Below are 17,174 nucleotides of genomic sequence, written 5' to 3' on the forward strand. Positions count from 1 at the left end.
GAGCTGAAGGCTACTATCAAAGCAACTTGGGCTACTGTAACACCTTAGCAATGCCACAGCCTGATCACTTCTGACAGGTAACCCTGATAAAAGGGGATGTGGACTGGCTGATACCAGAGAATGAACTGTATGGACACTCGGCGGTTGAAACCGACAGTGAAACATTGTTGTCCTGCAGGGAGAGTGGCTGTGGCTCGTCATACGGCGTGGTTTATGAGGATCTGAATAAATCGCCTAGATTGTTTAAGTGACAAAGTGTTCCTGTGTGCCTCAATCCTGCTACCTGACGCATGGCTCCCCACACGCCTGGGGCCCACGTCGTCACAATATACACTGTGTATGCATGTGTATATATATATATATATATATATATATATATATATACATATATATATAATACACACAACACACACACACGTATATATTCATTACACAGTGTTCATTTATCTATCAGGCGCTGGGGCAGAGTACTGACAACCAATGAGTGTGCAGAGGGCGGGGCTGAACAGTGAGGCCAGGCGGTGCCAGCTCTGACTGTGAAGTTCGACAATCAAGCACAGGAAGATTTCATGTTTGCTTGAGCTGCAGATAAATAAGGTGTGTGCAGAGAATAAAGTGATAACTCAAGAGGAAGAAAAGTTAGAAACAAAAAATAGTTTATCGTCAGACAACTTTTTTTAAGTGTCAGAAGTGTTGTGCTAAATTTTATTGATGAAATACTTGCTTGATTAACCTGTTACGTGCTATTCTTTCAGTGTTCAAAATAATTGGAAACTCATTAACATTTGCATCCATGCTTTAGTAGAATTCAAACCCATGAGCTGTGTTCCACAGCAGCTATGATAACTATTCAATCATCTAATATATAAAGCTGAATGTGTGTGTGTATGTATGTATGTATGTATGTATGTGTGTATGTGTGTGTGTGTGTGTGTGTGTGTGTGTGTGTGTGTCCGGGATTGGCATCTGCACCGTCGCAGCTACAGCCACAAAATTTTGCACACTCACACTTCTGGACCCCGGGAGCGTCATAGGCTATGTTTTAATGGGAAATTTTAACCCTGCGCTTTACAGTTATTCACCAAAAAACCTGCCTCCATTAAAGCGAATGGAGCTGGGAGCCACAGTGCAGCCAGAACTTCAGAAGAATGCGCAGCCACGCCCTTAAATGGAATGTTGGCGTGTCACAATGCAGCCAGGGAAAGACACAGACAGGGAACGAGGCAGACACAGACAGGGTAAGAGACAGACACGAAGAGACAGGCACAGACAAAGAGACAGACTGACAGGGAAAGAGACAGACAGGGAAAGAGAGGGAAAGAGAGAGACAGATTAAGAGACAGACACAGACAGGTAAAAAGACAGACACAGACAAAGACAGACACAGTGAAACAGACAGACAGGGAAAGAGAGGGAAAGAGACACAGGGTAAGAGACAGACAAAGAGACAGACACAAGGAAAGAGACAGAGGGAAAGAGGGAAAGACATACAGGGAAAGAGAGGGAAAGAGACAGACAGGGAAAGAGAGAGAAAGAGAGGGAAAGAGACAGACAGGGAAAGAGACAGACAGGGAAAGTGACAGAGATAGATAGATAGACAGACAGGGAAAGAGACGGAGAAAGAGACAGAGACAGACAGGGAAAGAGACAGACAGACAAAGAGAGAGAGAGAGACAGAGAGATATATACAGAGGGGAAGACAGACATTATAATTACATTTGTATCTATTTTTTTGTGTTTTTTGTGTGCAGAATACATTTTTGTTAATACATGCTATTTTGTTAACAGCAGTTATTAACCCGGGCGAAGCCGGGTAGTACAGCTAGTACACATATAAAAACATATCTCAGCTTATTATCTGACATTCACCATGCTGTATTTCATCTTGAATGAAGAAATTAGATAACCAATTATTCACCAAGGGATTAATTGAAATTAGTACCCATGAGCTTTGTGTTCCTCAACAGAGGGAGTCCAACCCATGAGCTTTTTGTTCCACAGCAGCAATGATAACTGTTATCAATCTTACACATGTAAAAACATAGCTTATTATCTGACAATCCACCATGCTGTATTTCATCTTGAAAGAAGTAATTAGATAAACAACTATTCACCAAGTGAATTACAGAAATTGATATGTACAGTTGTAGTTTGAAAACTGGCAACAAGGTGGCGAGGCAGCAGTAGAAGGAATGACAATCTCTCATACTACACGTTAACAAGGTGATAACAGAGAATATTAGCTTGAGTCAGCTACAACTCAAGCAGAAACTATTTAAGCACATCTGCAGTATGATGCCAAAGTGAGTAAAAGGGGAAATGCACCCCTACACTAAATTAATCTCAATTTATATCTCAATATACAGTAGTGTCCAAAAGTTTAAGGCAGGTGTGGAAAAATTCTGAAACATAAGAATGAGTTAGAAAACAGAAGGGTTAATATTTTATTTCATTACATAACATTTAAAGTGAATTAAAATTGAGAAGTGCTATTAAAATCAATATTTGGTGTGATCGCCTTTTGCCTTCAAAATAGCATCAACTTCGAAAGGAAATTGTTCCAAACATCTTAGAGAACTAACAACAGATCTTCTGAGGATGTAGGCTTGCACAAATCCATATGTATCTTGTAATTCCAGATGGACTCGATGATGTCTGAAATCCGGGGCCATATCTTCACTTCCAGGATTCTTTGTTCTTTCTTACACTGATAGTTCTTAATGGACATTAACTGTATGTTTGGGATCATTGTACTGTAGCAGAATAAATATGGAGAAAATCAGATACCTCCTTGATTGTAAAGCATAATGATAAGCATCTGTCTCTATTTCTTAGCAATAAAGACTCTAGTAATTCTGATTAAATCCCCAATTCTGTTTGCTGAAATGAAGGTCCAAACCTACAAAGAACCTCCACCATGCTTCACTGTTGTCACTCTCCAGCCCTTTGGCGAACAAACTGTCTACTGTTGCAGTGAAATACTTAACATTTTGATTCATGAGTCCAAAGCACCTGCTGCCATTTTCTGTATCCAAGTTCCTATGTTTTCATACACAGTTAAATTGCTTAGCCTTTTTTCCATGTTGAATGTATGGCATTTTGGCCACAATTCTTCCAACAAAACAACTTTTGGCCAGAATTCTACAAACAGTAAGAGGATGTAGCTGGGACCTACTGGTCGCAGTAAGTTCTCAGCTGATGATACTTCTGGACATCTTCTGATTTTGAAAGGATGTAAGCATGGTATGTCTTTCATCTGCTGCACTAACTGTCCTTGGCCAACCACTGCAACTATGATCCTCAACATTGCCCTTCTTGGTGCTTCTTCAAAAGAACTTTAACAGCACATCTTGAAACCCCAGTCTGCTTTGAAATCTTTACCCAAGAGCTTGCTAATGCAATATAACTTATGTATTGTCGATATGCTCACCTTTGTAGTAACGTTTGGCTGTTCCTCACCCAGTTTTAAGCCTTCTACACAGCTGTTTCTGTTTCAGTTTACATATGAAAATTATGATTATTATTACCTGTGGGAATAATTGCTAACTCGCACACGTAACCTATAATGCTAAAAAAATATTTAAAGGGGTTGACTGTTACTTTAACATTGACTTTGTGCAACTGTATCTAGAAGAATTGATGGTATTGGAGACAAATGGTGGTCACACCAAATATTGATTTGAATTAGAGTTTTCTTTGGTTTATTTACTATACAATTTATTAATTGATTAAAATAAATTTCTATTTTTGAAAGCCTTCTTACTTTGCAGCATTTTTTCCAAACCTGCATAAAAGTTTTCCACAGTAAAATGGAAAAAAAAATGTTGGTACCCTACTGTTAAAGTAAGTAAGAAAAACTCACAATGATCACTGAAATAACTGCAAAAAGTCATTTAAAATTTACTGAATATCAACTAGTGAGAATCAGACACTGCTTTTGAACTATGGTTCAAAGTAAAAAAAAGTGAATAAAAATGGCCTGGGCATAAATGATAGTACGCTAGAAAACATTGAAAATCAGTTTACCATAGGGACATGGGAAAATAAGGTGTGTCCTGTAATTAGCATCACAAGTATCTACAAACTGTTAGTCAGTCTGCCTATGAAAAGGATGAAAAGTAGTCACTGTGCTGTTTTGTATCATTGTGTGTACCACAGTGAACATGGATAGTGATGGGCGGACCTGCACTGTAAAAGTCTGCCAGTCTGCTCTCTTTGATCACCTGTTTTGAGGGAGCCTATCATATCTGTTCCCTATATATAATGGTTGGGTCCTTCCTCCTAGCCAGCTATAGTTTATCTTAGTTGGTCTGGTGTGGTGTGGTGTCACAGACTACCTGGTGCTTGTAGTCGTTACTGCATTGTACAATTCTGGAGTTTACCCCAGTTTCTTTTGTAGTTTCCTACCTGCTTTTGTTTTCCTCCTAATTTCTTATTGTCCTATCCTGTGTGAGTGTACAGTGTGTCAGAGTTTTGCTTTTCCCTGGTCTGTCCTCAACTGTGTTTAACATCACATTTTTGCCCTGCCATTCCCTGCTGGGAGGGGAAAATCAAAGAAGATCTGGTCAGGGGCAGGGCCAGGAACAGAACTCAGGCATCTCCATCTTCAGGTTAAGGATAGCATGGGGTCCCCAGCATGAGGGACAACATAGGGCCCCTATCCTTCATTATCCAAAAAGTCACAATGTGACAGCAATTTTGGTTGGCCGGCCAAACCTGGAAAGGTTCTCCACTGTTCCTTGTTTTTGCCATTTGTGGATAATGGCTGTTAGTGTGGTTCACTAGAGTCCCAAAGGTTTAGAAATGGCTTTATAAATGTGGCGCCCCTGACCTGGTCAGGCACCACTGAGTACTGCACCCATGCTGGGGACAGTACAATACAGGTAATCCAGAAGGCTGACCGAGGTGTGGTACACAGGCGCATAGTGATCAGGTCTCACACATGTACCTTTGAGAGGACCCCTGGGGATCCCAGGAGGGGGCAAAGCCTTCACCTCCACTGGAATAGTGGAGGGGGTCAAAAAGCCTCCATCTCCACTCAAGGGGTGTGGTGGAGAGTCTGGTTGCTAGGTGGCGTAGGCAAGAACAGGAGAGGAGGAGCAGTGAGCCAGTTCAGGGCAGAAGTCCAGGGAGCTCAGAGAGGAGCAGACCCCTGGGAGCTGTGCAGTCTGACAGCGTCCGCGCAGTGGCTACCGACGGGGGAGAACGGTCACCTAGGAGTGCTACCCGAAATCCATCTCAAGCTAGAGAGAGAGCACGGAGTGGGAAGTAAGGAGACTGCTAGGGAGAACCAGGCCCAAACGGGTAGTAGGTCCCAGTGCAGGGATAGATCCAACTTTCCCTGCCAAACCTGCTTGAGGGGGTACTTTACACCCCCAAGAACACACTAAAAGTCCGCAGCCACGTCGCCACAGTTAGGGCCCATAGTTCACAGGAGGCAAGCAGCTGGAGTGTCCTGGCCCAGGCTACAAGCAAACGGACGAAAACGAAGGGGAGAGAGGCTTGAGCATCTTCCCTGGGTGACCCCCATAGGGACTAAAAGTCGGGGTTACCCCAAACCACCAAGGGCTAAGGAAGGCGAGTCAGTAGTCACCCTCATAAGTCAGCCTGAAGGACACCTGGTTCCTGCCTGGTTCATCCCAGCTACGCCCGGGCTACTCACCCTGCCATCAACTGTGAGTAAAGCCCCTGAAAGACATTCAGCTTGTGTGGAGTTATTCTGTGCCTTGTAGTTCTACACATCTACACAGGACCCTGGGGCATGCCTCACTCTCAGGAGGCTACTACACCTGACTGCACATACCATCAGCCCCAGGCACCCCTAACCTGCAGTGGCGGTCCCCACTGACCGCAATACTGAGAGTGGCGTCACGACAAACAGAAGATTTCCTACCAGTGACAAGATCCAGCCGAGTGGAGTCCCCGAAGGTAATGCACCGACACCGCAACTCTGGGGCTTCACATCTGGCGTCACGAACAGGATAAGGACTAGACCTGTTCAGACAGGTGACCATGTGCCTGGGCGGTCCGCTTGAAAAATTGGAAGCGCCGCCATATTGCCACCATGAAAAGCGCGCTGAAAAACAACAGCAGCCCGCGCTGGGAGAAGTTACCGCCCACGAAGAGGTGTGGCTACCCAGAGATCCCCTGCAGAGTTCTGACCTCGCTTGTGAAGAGAGCGGAAGCGTCCAGAGACGGCGGAACGGAAAAGAAGCCAGCAGCTTGTTAGAGAACATGGCGTCTGAATGCAGAGACCCAGAGCCAGGCTCCGCTGCCTGGTGGTGTCGGGAGCTTGCCGAGTTCTGCGATCAACTGGAAGCCAGGGTCGGAAGGCTGATCAGAGAGGGACGTATGGAGTTTCTGGGAATGACCGCGGCGGTTCAGGCCTATGAAGGGAGAGCCGCGCGCCGAGTGCCAGACAGGACGGCAACGACTCAGACCCCGATGCTGCCACCGATGGGTGAGTCCAGTGATGCCCCTGCCAGCGCGAGTGCCCCGACCCCTGCTGCCACGCCCGCGGTCCCTGAAGAGGCGTCCGGCGCGGCGACGCCGAAGCAGGCCGCAGCCACGCCAGGTGCAGCCCGGCAAGCCCAGGCCCAGGTAGAGGACACCATATTTATTAATAAATGGGAGGAAATCTGTTCCACTAGTTCCCTCAAGCTCATGGAATTATTAGTTGGTTTTAACTCGAGAACCCTTGAGGAAGTGGAGAAGGAACTGGACACTATGTATTCTGAATTGAAAGTAATATCCTCAGCAGAGGAGATTGCGGCATTTGATGCAACGATGGTTACCAACTCCGAGGAATGGGAAAAATCAATTAGGGAGACCCACTCCAGGAAGATTGCTCGGGATATGATGGACTACCGACAATTTAAAGTTTATAGGTGGCGTAAGGCAACACCACGGCTTGTCCGTGGAAGGTCGGTTTCGGTGTCCTCGGTCTCTTCCGCAGGTGAGGCATCGGATCAGTCTCTTTCTCCTATGGCCACACGGCTCGGGACCCGGAGAAAGGGGGAACAACTTAAAACAACGGGCAATAACAGTAAGAAACCTCCAGCGATGGGGAAACCGGCTGGTGTTCCAAAGGTAATAAATCTATCCCAACACACCTTCTCAGAATTAGATAACAGGGTTCTGGCCAGGGGCCTTACTTTCTCACCCAGCTCACGATTTGACCCTTTTACAGCCGTGAAGGATCTACACATCTTTGCCCGGGCATTGATAATGAAAAAGTGGTTTCATGATGAGGATTTACGAAAGACCTTCCCAACAGAGATGGAACAAAATGCTCTGCGTATTCTTGAAGAACTGTCTGAGGAACACTCTACCAATGCCCTGGGTAAGATTCCTTCACAGTTACAGATCAAATCAAAAAAGTTCCCCCCCTTGTCGACTTGTCCTAATGTTGACCTGTTCGTGCAGCTCGTCTCTGATGAATTTTCCAAATTTCCCATTAACATATACAATGACAACTTAACAAGGGAAGAGAGGAGCTGCATTGACAGGATCAGGAAACTGGACGACATAGTGATTAAACCAGCCGACAAGGGTGGGAACATTGTGGTGTGGCCCTGTACGCTATATGAGAAAGAGGCATATAGACAACTTAGGGTTGGTGAGTGTTACCAGCGACTCACATTTAACCCCCTTAGCAAGTTTATGAAAGAACTACAATGCCTACTTAAGGTTGCCTTAGATAACGGAGTGATAGAGAAGAGACTATTCGATTCACTACTTGTGGTTGAGCCGACGGTACCCACCTTATATTTATTGCCCAAAGTACATAAGGATGTAAATACACCACCGGGCAGACCCATCGTGTCGGGGGTGGGTAACTTCTTGGAGCGGGTATGCATTTACATAGATTCACTGCTCAAGCCCCTAGTTGAGTCCCTTCCTTCGTATACAAAGGATACGAGCAATTTTCTGCAAAAAATTGATTCTCTGCACGTGGGCGAGGGCTCCCTGTTGGTCTCTTGTGATGTCGAATCGCTCTATACGAGCATTCGACATCATGACGGACTACGGGCCACCTCATATTTTTTAGCAATGACCAGCATGTCCGGGATGGAGAGGGACTTTGTCATGGACCTATTGAGGTTCGCTTTAACTCACAATTTTTTCTTTTTTGGGGGGTCCCTGTACCTACAGCTCCAGGGTACAGCAATGGGGGCGGCCTTTGCGCCCTCATATGCTAATCTTTTCCTGGGGCTGTGGGAGAGGGACCTTCTCCTGTCAGATTGGATGTCATCGGTGGACCGCGTCCCACTTTGGACGAGGTACATCGATGACATCTTCTTTATCTGGCAGGGGAATGCCCTAGATCTTAATTTATTTATTCAAGATTTGAATAAGAACGAGATTAATTTACGTCTTACTCATAGGTTCAGTGACACATCCCTCGAATTCTTGGACGTGCTGGTCACACGCGATATATCAGGCCAGCTGCAGACAGACCTATACCGTAAAGACACCTCAGTAAATTCGGTCTTATATGCCACCTCAGCTCACCCAGCCCACGTCGTACGAGCAATTCCCGTGGGGCAATTCCTCCGTTTACGGCGGATTTGCTCCTCGGACTCTGTATTCGAATCTAGGGCTCTGGACCTCAAACAAAGATTCCGCGATCGCGGATATAGTAATAGGTCCATAAAAAAGGTCTATAACAGGGCTAGAAATTCCCCACGTGTTGAGTTACTATTTGGGGGCCAAACTAGGAAGACCTCTAATAATGTTAGGATGATTACCCAATACCACTCACATTGGGGTCGGATGATGGACGTTATGTCCAGGCATTGGTCGATTCTTACGATTGATCCCATTCTTCGGAACTATTTACCTGACAGACCATCGGTTGCAGCTCGTAAAGCTAGAAATCTAAAAGATATGTTGACATCTAGCCATTATGGCAAAAAAGATAAAATTATTCTTCCATTTGTGTCCTCTTCCTCTCTCCCATTGAGGTCAAGATTTGGCTGCTCACCCTGCGGATCGTGTGTCGCGTGCCCCAATATTGATACGGCAACTGATTTTTCCTCCTCCGATGGGAGGGTGTTTCCCATCAGGAGAAAGATCAACTGCCTGTCTAAAGCTGTGGTATATTATGCCATCTGCTCATGTCCCCTCATCTATGTTGGCCTCACTACACGGGCCTTGAAGGTCCGTGTGAGAGAACATGTTCGTGATATTCAGGCCGCCAGGGATGAGGAAGACATTGAAGGCCTGAAAACGATCCCTAGGCACTTCAAAAAATACCACAGCTGTGACCATACTTTATTGAGGGTACGCGGGATAGATCAGATTGTCACAGGGGTTCGGGGTGGCAACATTAGTCGCCTCCTCGCACAACGTGAAACAGAGTGGATATGGACTTTAAAGACTCTACAGCCCCAGGGGCTGAATGAATGTCTAAGTTTCGTATCCTTCTTGTAGTAGCTTTTATTTAGTGGCCATCCTGCCCTCCGGTCATGGGGTGATTGTATATGTATATATATATATATATATATGTATATTTTTTAATATGTCTCAAGTATGCGTCCTCTGTGCTCTCCACCAAATTGGTTCTGTTTTTAACTGTTTTTAATTTCTTTTGTTCTTATAGCCTTCCCCTCATATCCATGTCGTATATCTGACCTACTATATCATCTGTATATGGACCTGAAGAAGCTTCCTATCTAATGGACTATTTTTGGAAGTACATGGAACTACCGCACGATATACGGATGCGCCCTTCACGTCTACAATAATAATATTGCTGTATGTGTAATCTCATGGGTATATGACCCTTGCGTGATAGAACGCTCGTGTACAACTAAGATTGCGGATGTTCCTTTGAGAATATATATATATATATATATATATATCTAGATATATGGATATGCTTCCTCTCGTTTCCATTGCTATTTTACATATCTCTCTTGGTACCGATGCGCCCGTGTGTTCGCCCTGGCTGCCCCGTGTCGCCGCGGACGCGTCCTTCTTGGCCACTTCTGTGGGAACTTGGTCCCCATGGTTACGGCTGGACGCGTCTGCAGGTGATGTGGCGCTCCCCGGGCGTTCGCTTGGGCGCTGCAGCGCTTGCCAGAGACTATATGTTAAAGTCCTGTTGTGATGCTGTTGATATGCTATTGTCATTTCTGATAGTAATTATATCTCCATTTGACCGCTGTTATAATGCTCATTCTAATATACACTAGAATGATTACCTGAAACAGTGTGTTGGTTCCCTTCGGGGACATGCTAGACGCTCTGCTGTATAGGTCCTGTTTCTCCAGCTACCCCCCACTAGATTGTATTAAGCTGAGTGGGTTGGGTATGGAGGGGGGTGTGACATAGGAGACACGTGGACGCACAGCAGGAACTATCCTGTTGCTACGTAAACACTTGTATTGCAGCAACCTTTAGAGGCTGCATATCAATGTGATATGTGGGACGTGCTGCTCTGCTTCCACTCTCTTGTACCTCCGTCGGCTATGTGTGACTTGTTTTTGAATGAACTGATTATTGATGCATGACGTATGGAACATGTGGGTATAGGGCAGGACCTGCCACACCTCCTCCTTGCACTCATGGTAGTGATGCAGGGCCGACGTCACTGGACTTCCGGCATTGCGTTACGCAATAAGGAATGTAGATTCTTTACACTATCAGTATAGACCAATGACAATGGACATCACACTCCATTATGAAGGGGCACTGTGTATTGCAAGGCTTGATTGGTTCAGATCGGCATGGATCTGATTGGAAGGCTATTATTTATAAGCATGCACCTTCCTATTGTGAAACCACCCCCGGAAGAAGGATCAATACGAAACCTATGGGTCGGGCTTCATCCCTCATTCCACACTTAGGTATGTTTGTCTGCTTAGTACTATGACCTTGCAAATCTTTTGTATACTGCCACATGGCTTATTGAATTCATTTTATGGTCATGGTGGGACATTGTGTGTTTATCAGCACACTTCTATCTTTGGAACACTTCGGCCTTTCACGGGCAGCTGTCAGCTGGGCTGTCATTAGTGTTGGCGTATTTTAGAGCGGACTTACATGCCTATGTGGTGTGAGGGCGCCATCTGCTGGTGTTTACCATTTATTTTCACTGCTTTTACATTTCCTTGCATTTTTTGTATTTGCTATAATGCCTTTATAAAATCTAATAAAACTATTTGTACCTTTTGTAATCAAGCTGTTGTACAGATTTCTCTTTTCTTTTGATCAGAGAGGGACGTATGGAGTTTCTGGGAATGACCGCGGCGGTTCAGGCCTATGAAGGGAGAGCCGCGCGCCGAGTGCCAGACAGGACGGCAACGACTCAGACCCCGATGCTGCCACCGATGGGTGAGTCCAGTGATGCCCCTGCCAGCGCGAGTGCCCCGACCCCTGCTGCCACGCCCGCGGTCCCTGAAGAGGCGTCCGGCGCGGCGACGCCGAAGCAGGCCGCAGCCACGCCAGGTGCAGCCCGGCAAGCCCAGGCCGCCGCAGCGATGCCCTGCTCGGCCCACCAAGACCCGGTCCCTGCAGCAACGCCCAGCCCGGCCCGCAAAGATCCGGCTGCCGCCGCGACCCTAATCCACGCCGCAGGTGTGACGCTGACCCAGGCCGCCGCCATGCTAGGCCCGGCCCGCCAAGCCCAGACTGCGGCAGCAACGCCCAGTCCGTCCCGCCAAGAACCGGCCCCGGTAGCGATGCCCGCTAAGGCTCCGGCTACGACAGAAACGCCAATCAAGGCCGCCGCCATGCCGGGCGCGGTTTGCCAAGACCAGGCCGCCGCCATGCCGGGCGCGGCCCGCCAAGACCAGGCCGCCGCCATGCCGGGCGCGGCCCGCCAAGACCAGGCCGCCGCCATGCCGGGCGCGGCCCGCCAAGATAAGAGTGTATCACCATTTACCCCGGCCTGCAAGGCCAGAGCGGACACCGCTCCCCAGTCTCAGGAAGTCCCTGCTAGGAAATCCCTGGTAGGTGAGGACCCCGCATACTGGCAGCTGAAGGCTGACCTGGAGGCCAAGTTCCCACAGGAGATGGTGGACCGGTACATGCTCCCTCCGCACACCCCAAAGAGGATTCCAACAACTCCTGCAGCAACCACGCCAAAGAGTCCCCCGCCTGGGCCGGCTGAAGAACACCCACCCCCAGCACTGCCACAACCGGAGTGCTCGGAAGAACTAAGGGGGAGGGGAGGCCAGGAAGCTGAGAAGCTGACTCTAGAGCCATACCCAGAGCCAGAGATGTTGCCATATTCTCGCTGGGATGAAGAAGACCCGATACCATCTGCAGAAGAAGATCTGCCCAAAAGCCTCACATGGGAGTTTGTAAGCTGTACCCTGCAGAATCCAGCCCGCAAGACACGGCGCCGCAGCAGAACACAGTTTGCTCCTGCACCACAGTCTCCAGAGCAGAAGGATGACATCACGGCCAGAGACCTAGAGGAGAAGCGGTTCCTGAGAAGAGCCAAAGCCCAGGTCAGAGGACCCCTTTGTAGAGGAGTCGTAGAAGACTTTAACTTGAGGAGTGGATACGGATTCATCGTAGCACCTGGTATAAAAGAAGGAATTTTTGTCAATAGAAGAGACGTGAGAGCTCATTTGCCCAGAGGACACCCTGGCAGAAACTTAAAGATGGGAGATTCAGTACAGTTTACTATGCATCAAGGAGAAAGAGGGTGGTATGCGCTCGATGTAGCACCATGTACCAGCAAACCCTACGGCCATCCCATGCTGCAAGATAAAGAAACAGACACAGGAAAAGAAACAGATGAAGACAGAGAAAGAAAAGACAAGGAACCTACTGATGAGACTACCACGGATGACGACAGAGAGCGAGAAAGCAGCAGGTGCCGCAGCCCTACAGGCCCAAGCCCTGGTGAGGAGGAATCCATGTAAATAACATAAGAAATACAGCAAGTTACCAGTTTTGAAGTTTTGCAACGTTTTAAAGTTTAAGAGATGTGCCCACATAAACTAATGTGAGAAATGAACCTTAAGGCTATGAACTGGCTATAGCCACAAACTCTCGCAGTGTAAATAGTTACACCAGAGGCACCACCACCAGAGCCAGCCTGTTTAGGGGCTTGGCTCGTCTGCAACCAGGGAGCACGTCCGTATATAGGGCCTTGGCTCACCTGCAACCAGAGAGCATGCCTGTTTATGGGGCCTGGCTCTCCACCACAAAGAGGGTACCTGGTCAGCACCAACTGTGGAGGCTGCCTCTACATCCTGCCAGAAGAGGCTGAAGGCGCGGCTCCACCAGGCCAGGTATGCCCCGAAAACCACTAGACCACAAAAGCCGCCTCTACATCCTGCCAGAAGTGGCTGAAGGCGCGGCCAACGGGAGAGGAAGATTGGAGGAAAGGTCTGGGGAAGTGGATGGCCCAGACCTGGTTACCAATGGGACCGGTGACCTGCCTCCTGAAAGGGTTTAGGGTGGGTTAACGGACTTGTGGGTGGAGGGTGGTGATGTCTGATACCTGGTGGTTTTAAAGTTTTAACATGTTTTAATGTTTTATGCATTTTAAAAATGTTGTCTTGCAGCCCGAGGACGTGCTGGTGATAACTAAGGGGGAATGTGGCGCCCCTGACCTGGTCAGGCACCACTGAGTACTGCACCCATGCTGGGGACAGTACAATACAGGTAATCCAGAAGGCTGACCGAGGTGTGGTACACAGGCGCATAGTGATCAGGTCTCACACATGTACCTTTGAGAGGACCCCTGGGGATCCCAGGAGGGGGCAAAGCCTTCACCTCCACTGGAATAGTGGAGGGGGTCAAAAAGCCTCCATCTCCACTCAAGGGGTGTGGTGGAGAGTCTGGTTGCTAGGTGGCGTAGGCAAGAACAGGAGAGGAGGAGCAGTGAGCCAGTTCAGGGCAGAAGTCCAGGGAGCTCAGAGAGGAGCAGACCCCTGGGAGCTGTGCAGTCTGACAGCGTACGCGCAGTGGCTACCGACGGGGGAGAACGGTCACCTAGGAGTGCTACCCGAAATCCATCTCAAGCTAGAGAGAGAGCACGGAGTGGGAAGTAAGGAGACTGCTAGGGAGAACCAGGCCCAAACGGGTAGTAGGTCCCAGTGCAGGGATAGATCCAACTTTCCCTGCCAAACCTGCTTGAGGGGGTACTTTACACCCCCAAGAACACACTAAAAGTCCGCAGCCACGTCGCCACAGTTAGGGCCCATAGTTCACAGGAGGCAAGCAGCTGGAGTGTCCTGGCCCAGGCTACAAGCAAACGGACGAAAACGAAGGGGAGAGAGGCTTGAGCATCTTCCCTGGGTGACCCCCATAGGGACTAAAAGTCGGGGTTACCCCAAACCACCAAGGGCTAAGGAAGGCGAGTCAGTAGTCACCCTCATAAGTCAGCCTGAAGGACACCTGGTTCCTGCCTGGTTCATCCCAGCTACGCCCGGGCTACTCGCCCTGCCATCAACTGTGAGTAAAGCCCCTGAAAGACATTCAGCTTGTGTGGAGTTATTCTGTGCCTTGTAGTTCTACACATCTACACAGGACCCTGGGGCATGCCTCACTCTCAGGAGGCTACTACACCTGACTGCACATACCATCAGCCCCAGGCACCCCTAACCTGCAGTGGCGGTCCCCACTGACCGCAATACTGAGAGTGGCGTCACGACAAACAGAAGATTTCCTACCAGTGACAAGATCCAGCCGAGTGGAGTCCCCGAAGGTAATGCACCGACACCGCAACTCTGGGGCTTCACATAAACATTTACCGACTGATAGATATTATTACTTTCTTTCTCATTTGTTAAAGAAATGTCTTTGGATCACGGCATGACGTCTAGCTTTTGAGCATCTTTTGGTCTACTTCACTTTGTCAGGCAGGTCCTATTTAATTGATTTCTTGATTGAGAACGTGTGGCAGTAATCAGGCCTGGGTGTGACTAGGGAAATTTAAATTTGCTTCCTAAAGATGTGATAAACCACAGTAAATTTATGTTTTTTGGGTTTTTTTTTTTGGGGGGGAGCAAAAATTTTTCACACAGGTCCCCCGTAGGTTTGGATTTCTCTTATCCATTAATAATAAAGACCTTCATTTATAAACTGCACTTGGTGCTAACTTGTGTTATTTTTGAATAATTTTTAAAATTGTTTGGTGATTTGAAACCTTTAGGTATAACAAACATGCAAAAGAATAATAAATCAAGAAAGGGACAAACACTTTTTCACACCACTATACATACTTGATACGCTACAATCAACTGGTATATGTCCACTACTATTTTATACATTTATGTGATTCTCAGAGTAATTTTGCTCTGATATATATGTATACAACTCTGTGTTCAATATATTAAAGATTTTACATTGATATTGCTTCATCATATATATACAGTTTTTAATGAAGCTGCCAGTTGAGGACCTGTGAGGCGTCTATTTCTCAAATTAGAGACCGTAATGTACTTGTCTTGTTGCTCAGTTGTGCAGCGGGGTCTCCCACTTCTCTTTGTACTCTGGTTAGAGCCTGTTTGTGCTCTCCTCTGTCTCTGAAGGGAGTAGTACACACCGTTGTAGGAAATCTTCAGTTTCTTGGCAATTTCTCACATGGAATATCCTTCATTTCTAAGAACAAGAATATGCTGTCGAGTTTCACATGAAAGCTCTTTTTTTTCTGGCCATTTTGTGAATTAATGGAACCACCAAATGTAATGCTCCAGATTCTCAACTAGCTCAAAGAAAGGTCAGTTTTATAGCTTCTCTAATCAGCAAATCTGTTTTCAGCTGTGCTATCATACTTGAACAAGGATTTTAAAGGGATTTCTAAACATCCATTAGCCTTCTAACACAGTTAGCAAACACAATGTAGCATTAGAACACTGGAGTGGTGGTTGTTGGAAATGGGCCTCTATACACCTATGTAGATATTGCATTAAAAACCAGATGTTTGCAGCTAGAATAGTCATTTACCATTCACCATTTTCAACTGAGACACACCCTGATGTGCTCTGCTACATTTAAACTAAAATCATGGACATGAGGATTGCTACAAAACCTGGACTGAGAGGAAGGATCTGTCTCCCTGTTACCCTTTGTGCTATACTCCCCGTAATAGCTATAGCAAACTCAGAGGGTTTCCAGACACATTCTGGGGGACACATAGCGGTCTTCAAATATTACCCCTGTCACTGCCTCACAATATATATATATATATATATATATATATATATATATATATATATATATATATATATATATATTCCAGAATAGCTGAGTGCAGATGGAAGAGGTCTCATACCACTGAGCACTTCATTGCATATAAAGAGTCCCTCACCACCTTCACGTCCACACTCTCGGCTGCAAAAGAAACCTACTTCTCATCCCTCAATATCCTTTCTCCCACAACCCTAAACAGCTATTCAACACTTTAAATTCTCTCCTCCGTCCTCCAGCACCACCTCACACTCCTCTCATCTCAGCTGAAGACTTTGCCTCTTTCTTCAAGCAGACGATTGACAACATCAGAGCAACCAGAGTGGCCCACAATCACCACCGCCCCTCATCATAGCTACTCAGCCCTCTTCCTCCAAATCCAGCTTCTCCACCATTACAGAAGACAATCTATTCACTCTACTCTCAAGATCACATCTAACCACCTGTGCACTTGACCCGCTCCCGTCGCATCTCATCCCCAACATCACCGCAGTCCTCATCCCAGCCCTAACCCATCTCTTCAAGGTATCACTAACAAGTAGTGTATTCCCTTCATGCTTTAAACATGCCTCCTTTACACCCATCCTCAAAAAGCCCTCCCTTGACCCATCCTCTGTGTCAAACTATCGCCCCATATCCCTTCTCCCCTATGCCTCAAAACTACTGGAATAGCATGTCCATCTTGAATTGTCCTCATACCTCTCCTCCTGCTCCCTCTTTGCCCAACTACAATCTGGCTTCCGACTAGAGTTGAGCACGGTTCGCGGTTCGAGGTTCTCCAGTTCTAGGCTCGAGTGATTTTGGGGGCTGTTCGAGATCAAACTAGAACTCGAGCTTTTTGCAAAAGCTCGATAGTTCTAGATACGTTCGAGAACGGTTCTAGCAGCAAAAAGCAGGGCTTTTTACAGCTACAGTGTGCAGGAGCCATCGCTGGCAGCCTGCCAGAAGCTTGTAACCAAGATAAACATCGGGTATCCAACCAAAGCGCTTTGGTTAGTAACCCGATGTTTATCCTA

General features: G+C 47.0%; 1 protein-coding gene across 1 annotated transcript; it reads left to right on the top strand.

The window, feature by feature from the left end:
• Positions 1-10,624: 10,624 nt before the first annotated feature.
• On the top strand, positions 10,625-15,108 carry LOC142295289 (uncharacterized). Its single transcript, XM_075338400.1, has 2 exons — positions 10,625-10,853; positions 11,222-15,108. Exon 2 carries the CDS (start codon positions 11,232-11,234, stop codon positions 12,879-12,881), a length of 1,650 nt encoding a protein of 549 aa, XP_075194515.1. The 5' UTR covers positions 10,625-10,853; positions 11,222-11,231; the 3' UTR covers positions 12,882-15,108.
• Positions 15,109-17,174: the final 2,066 nt, after the last annotated feature.

The sequence above is a fragment of the Anomaloglossus baeobatrachus genome, chromosome 3 (assembly GCF_048569485.1).
Source record: "Anomaloglossus baeobatrachus isolate aAnoBae1 chromosome 3, aAnoBae1.hap1, whole genome shotgun sequence".
Taxonomy (NCBI): Eukaryota; Metazoa; Chordata; class Amphibia; order Anura; family Aromobatidae; genus Anomaloglossus; species Anomaloglossus baeobatrachus.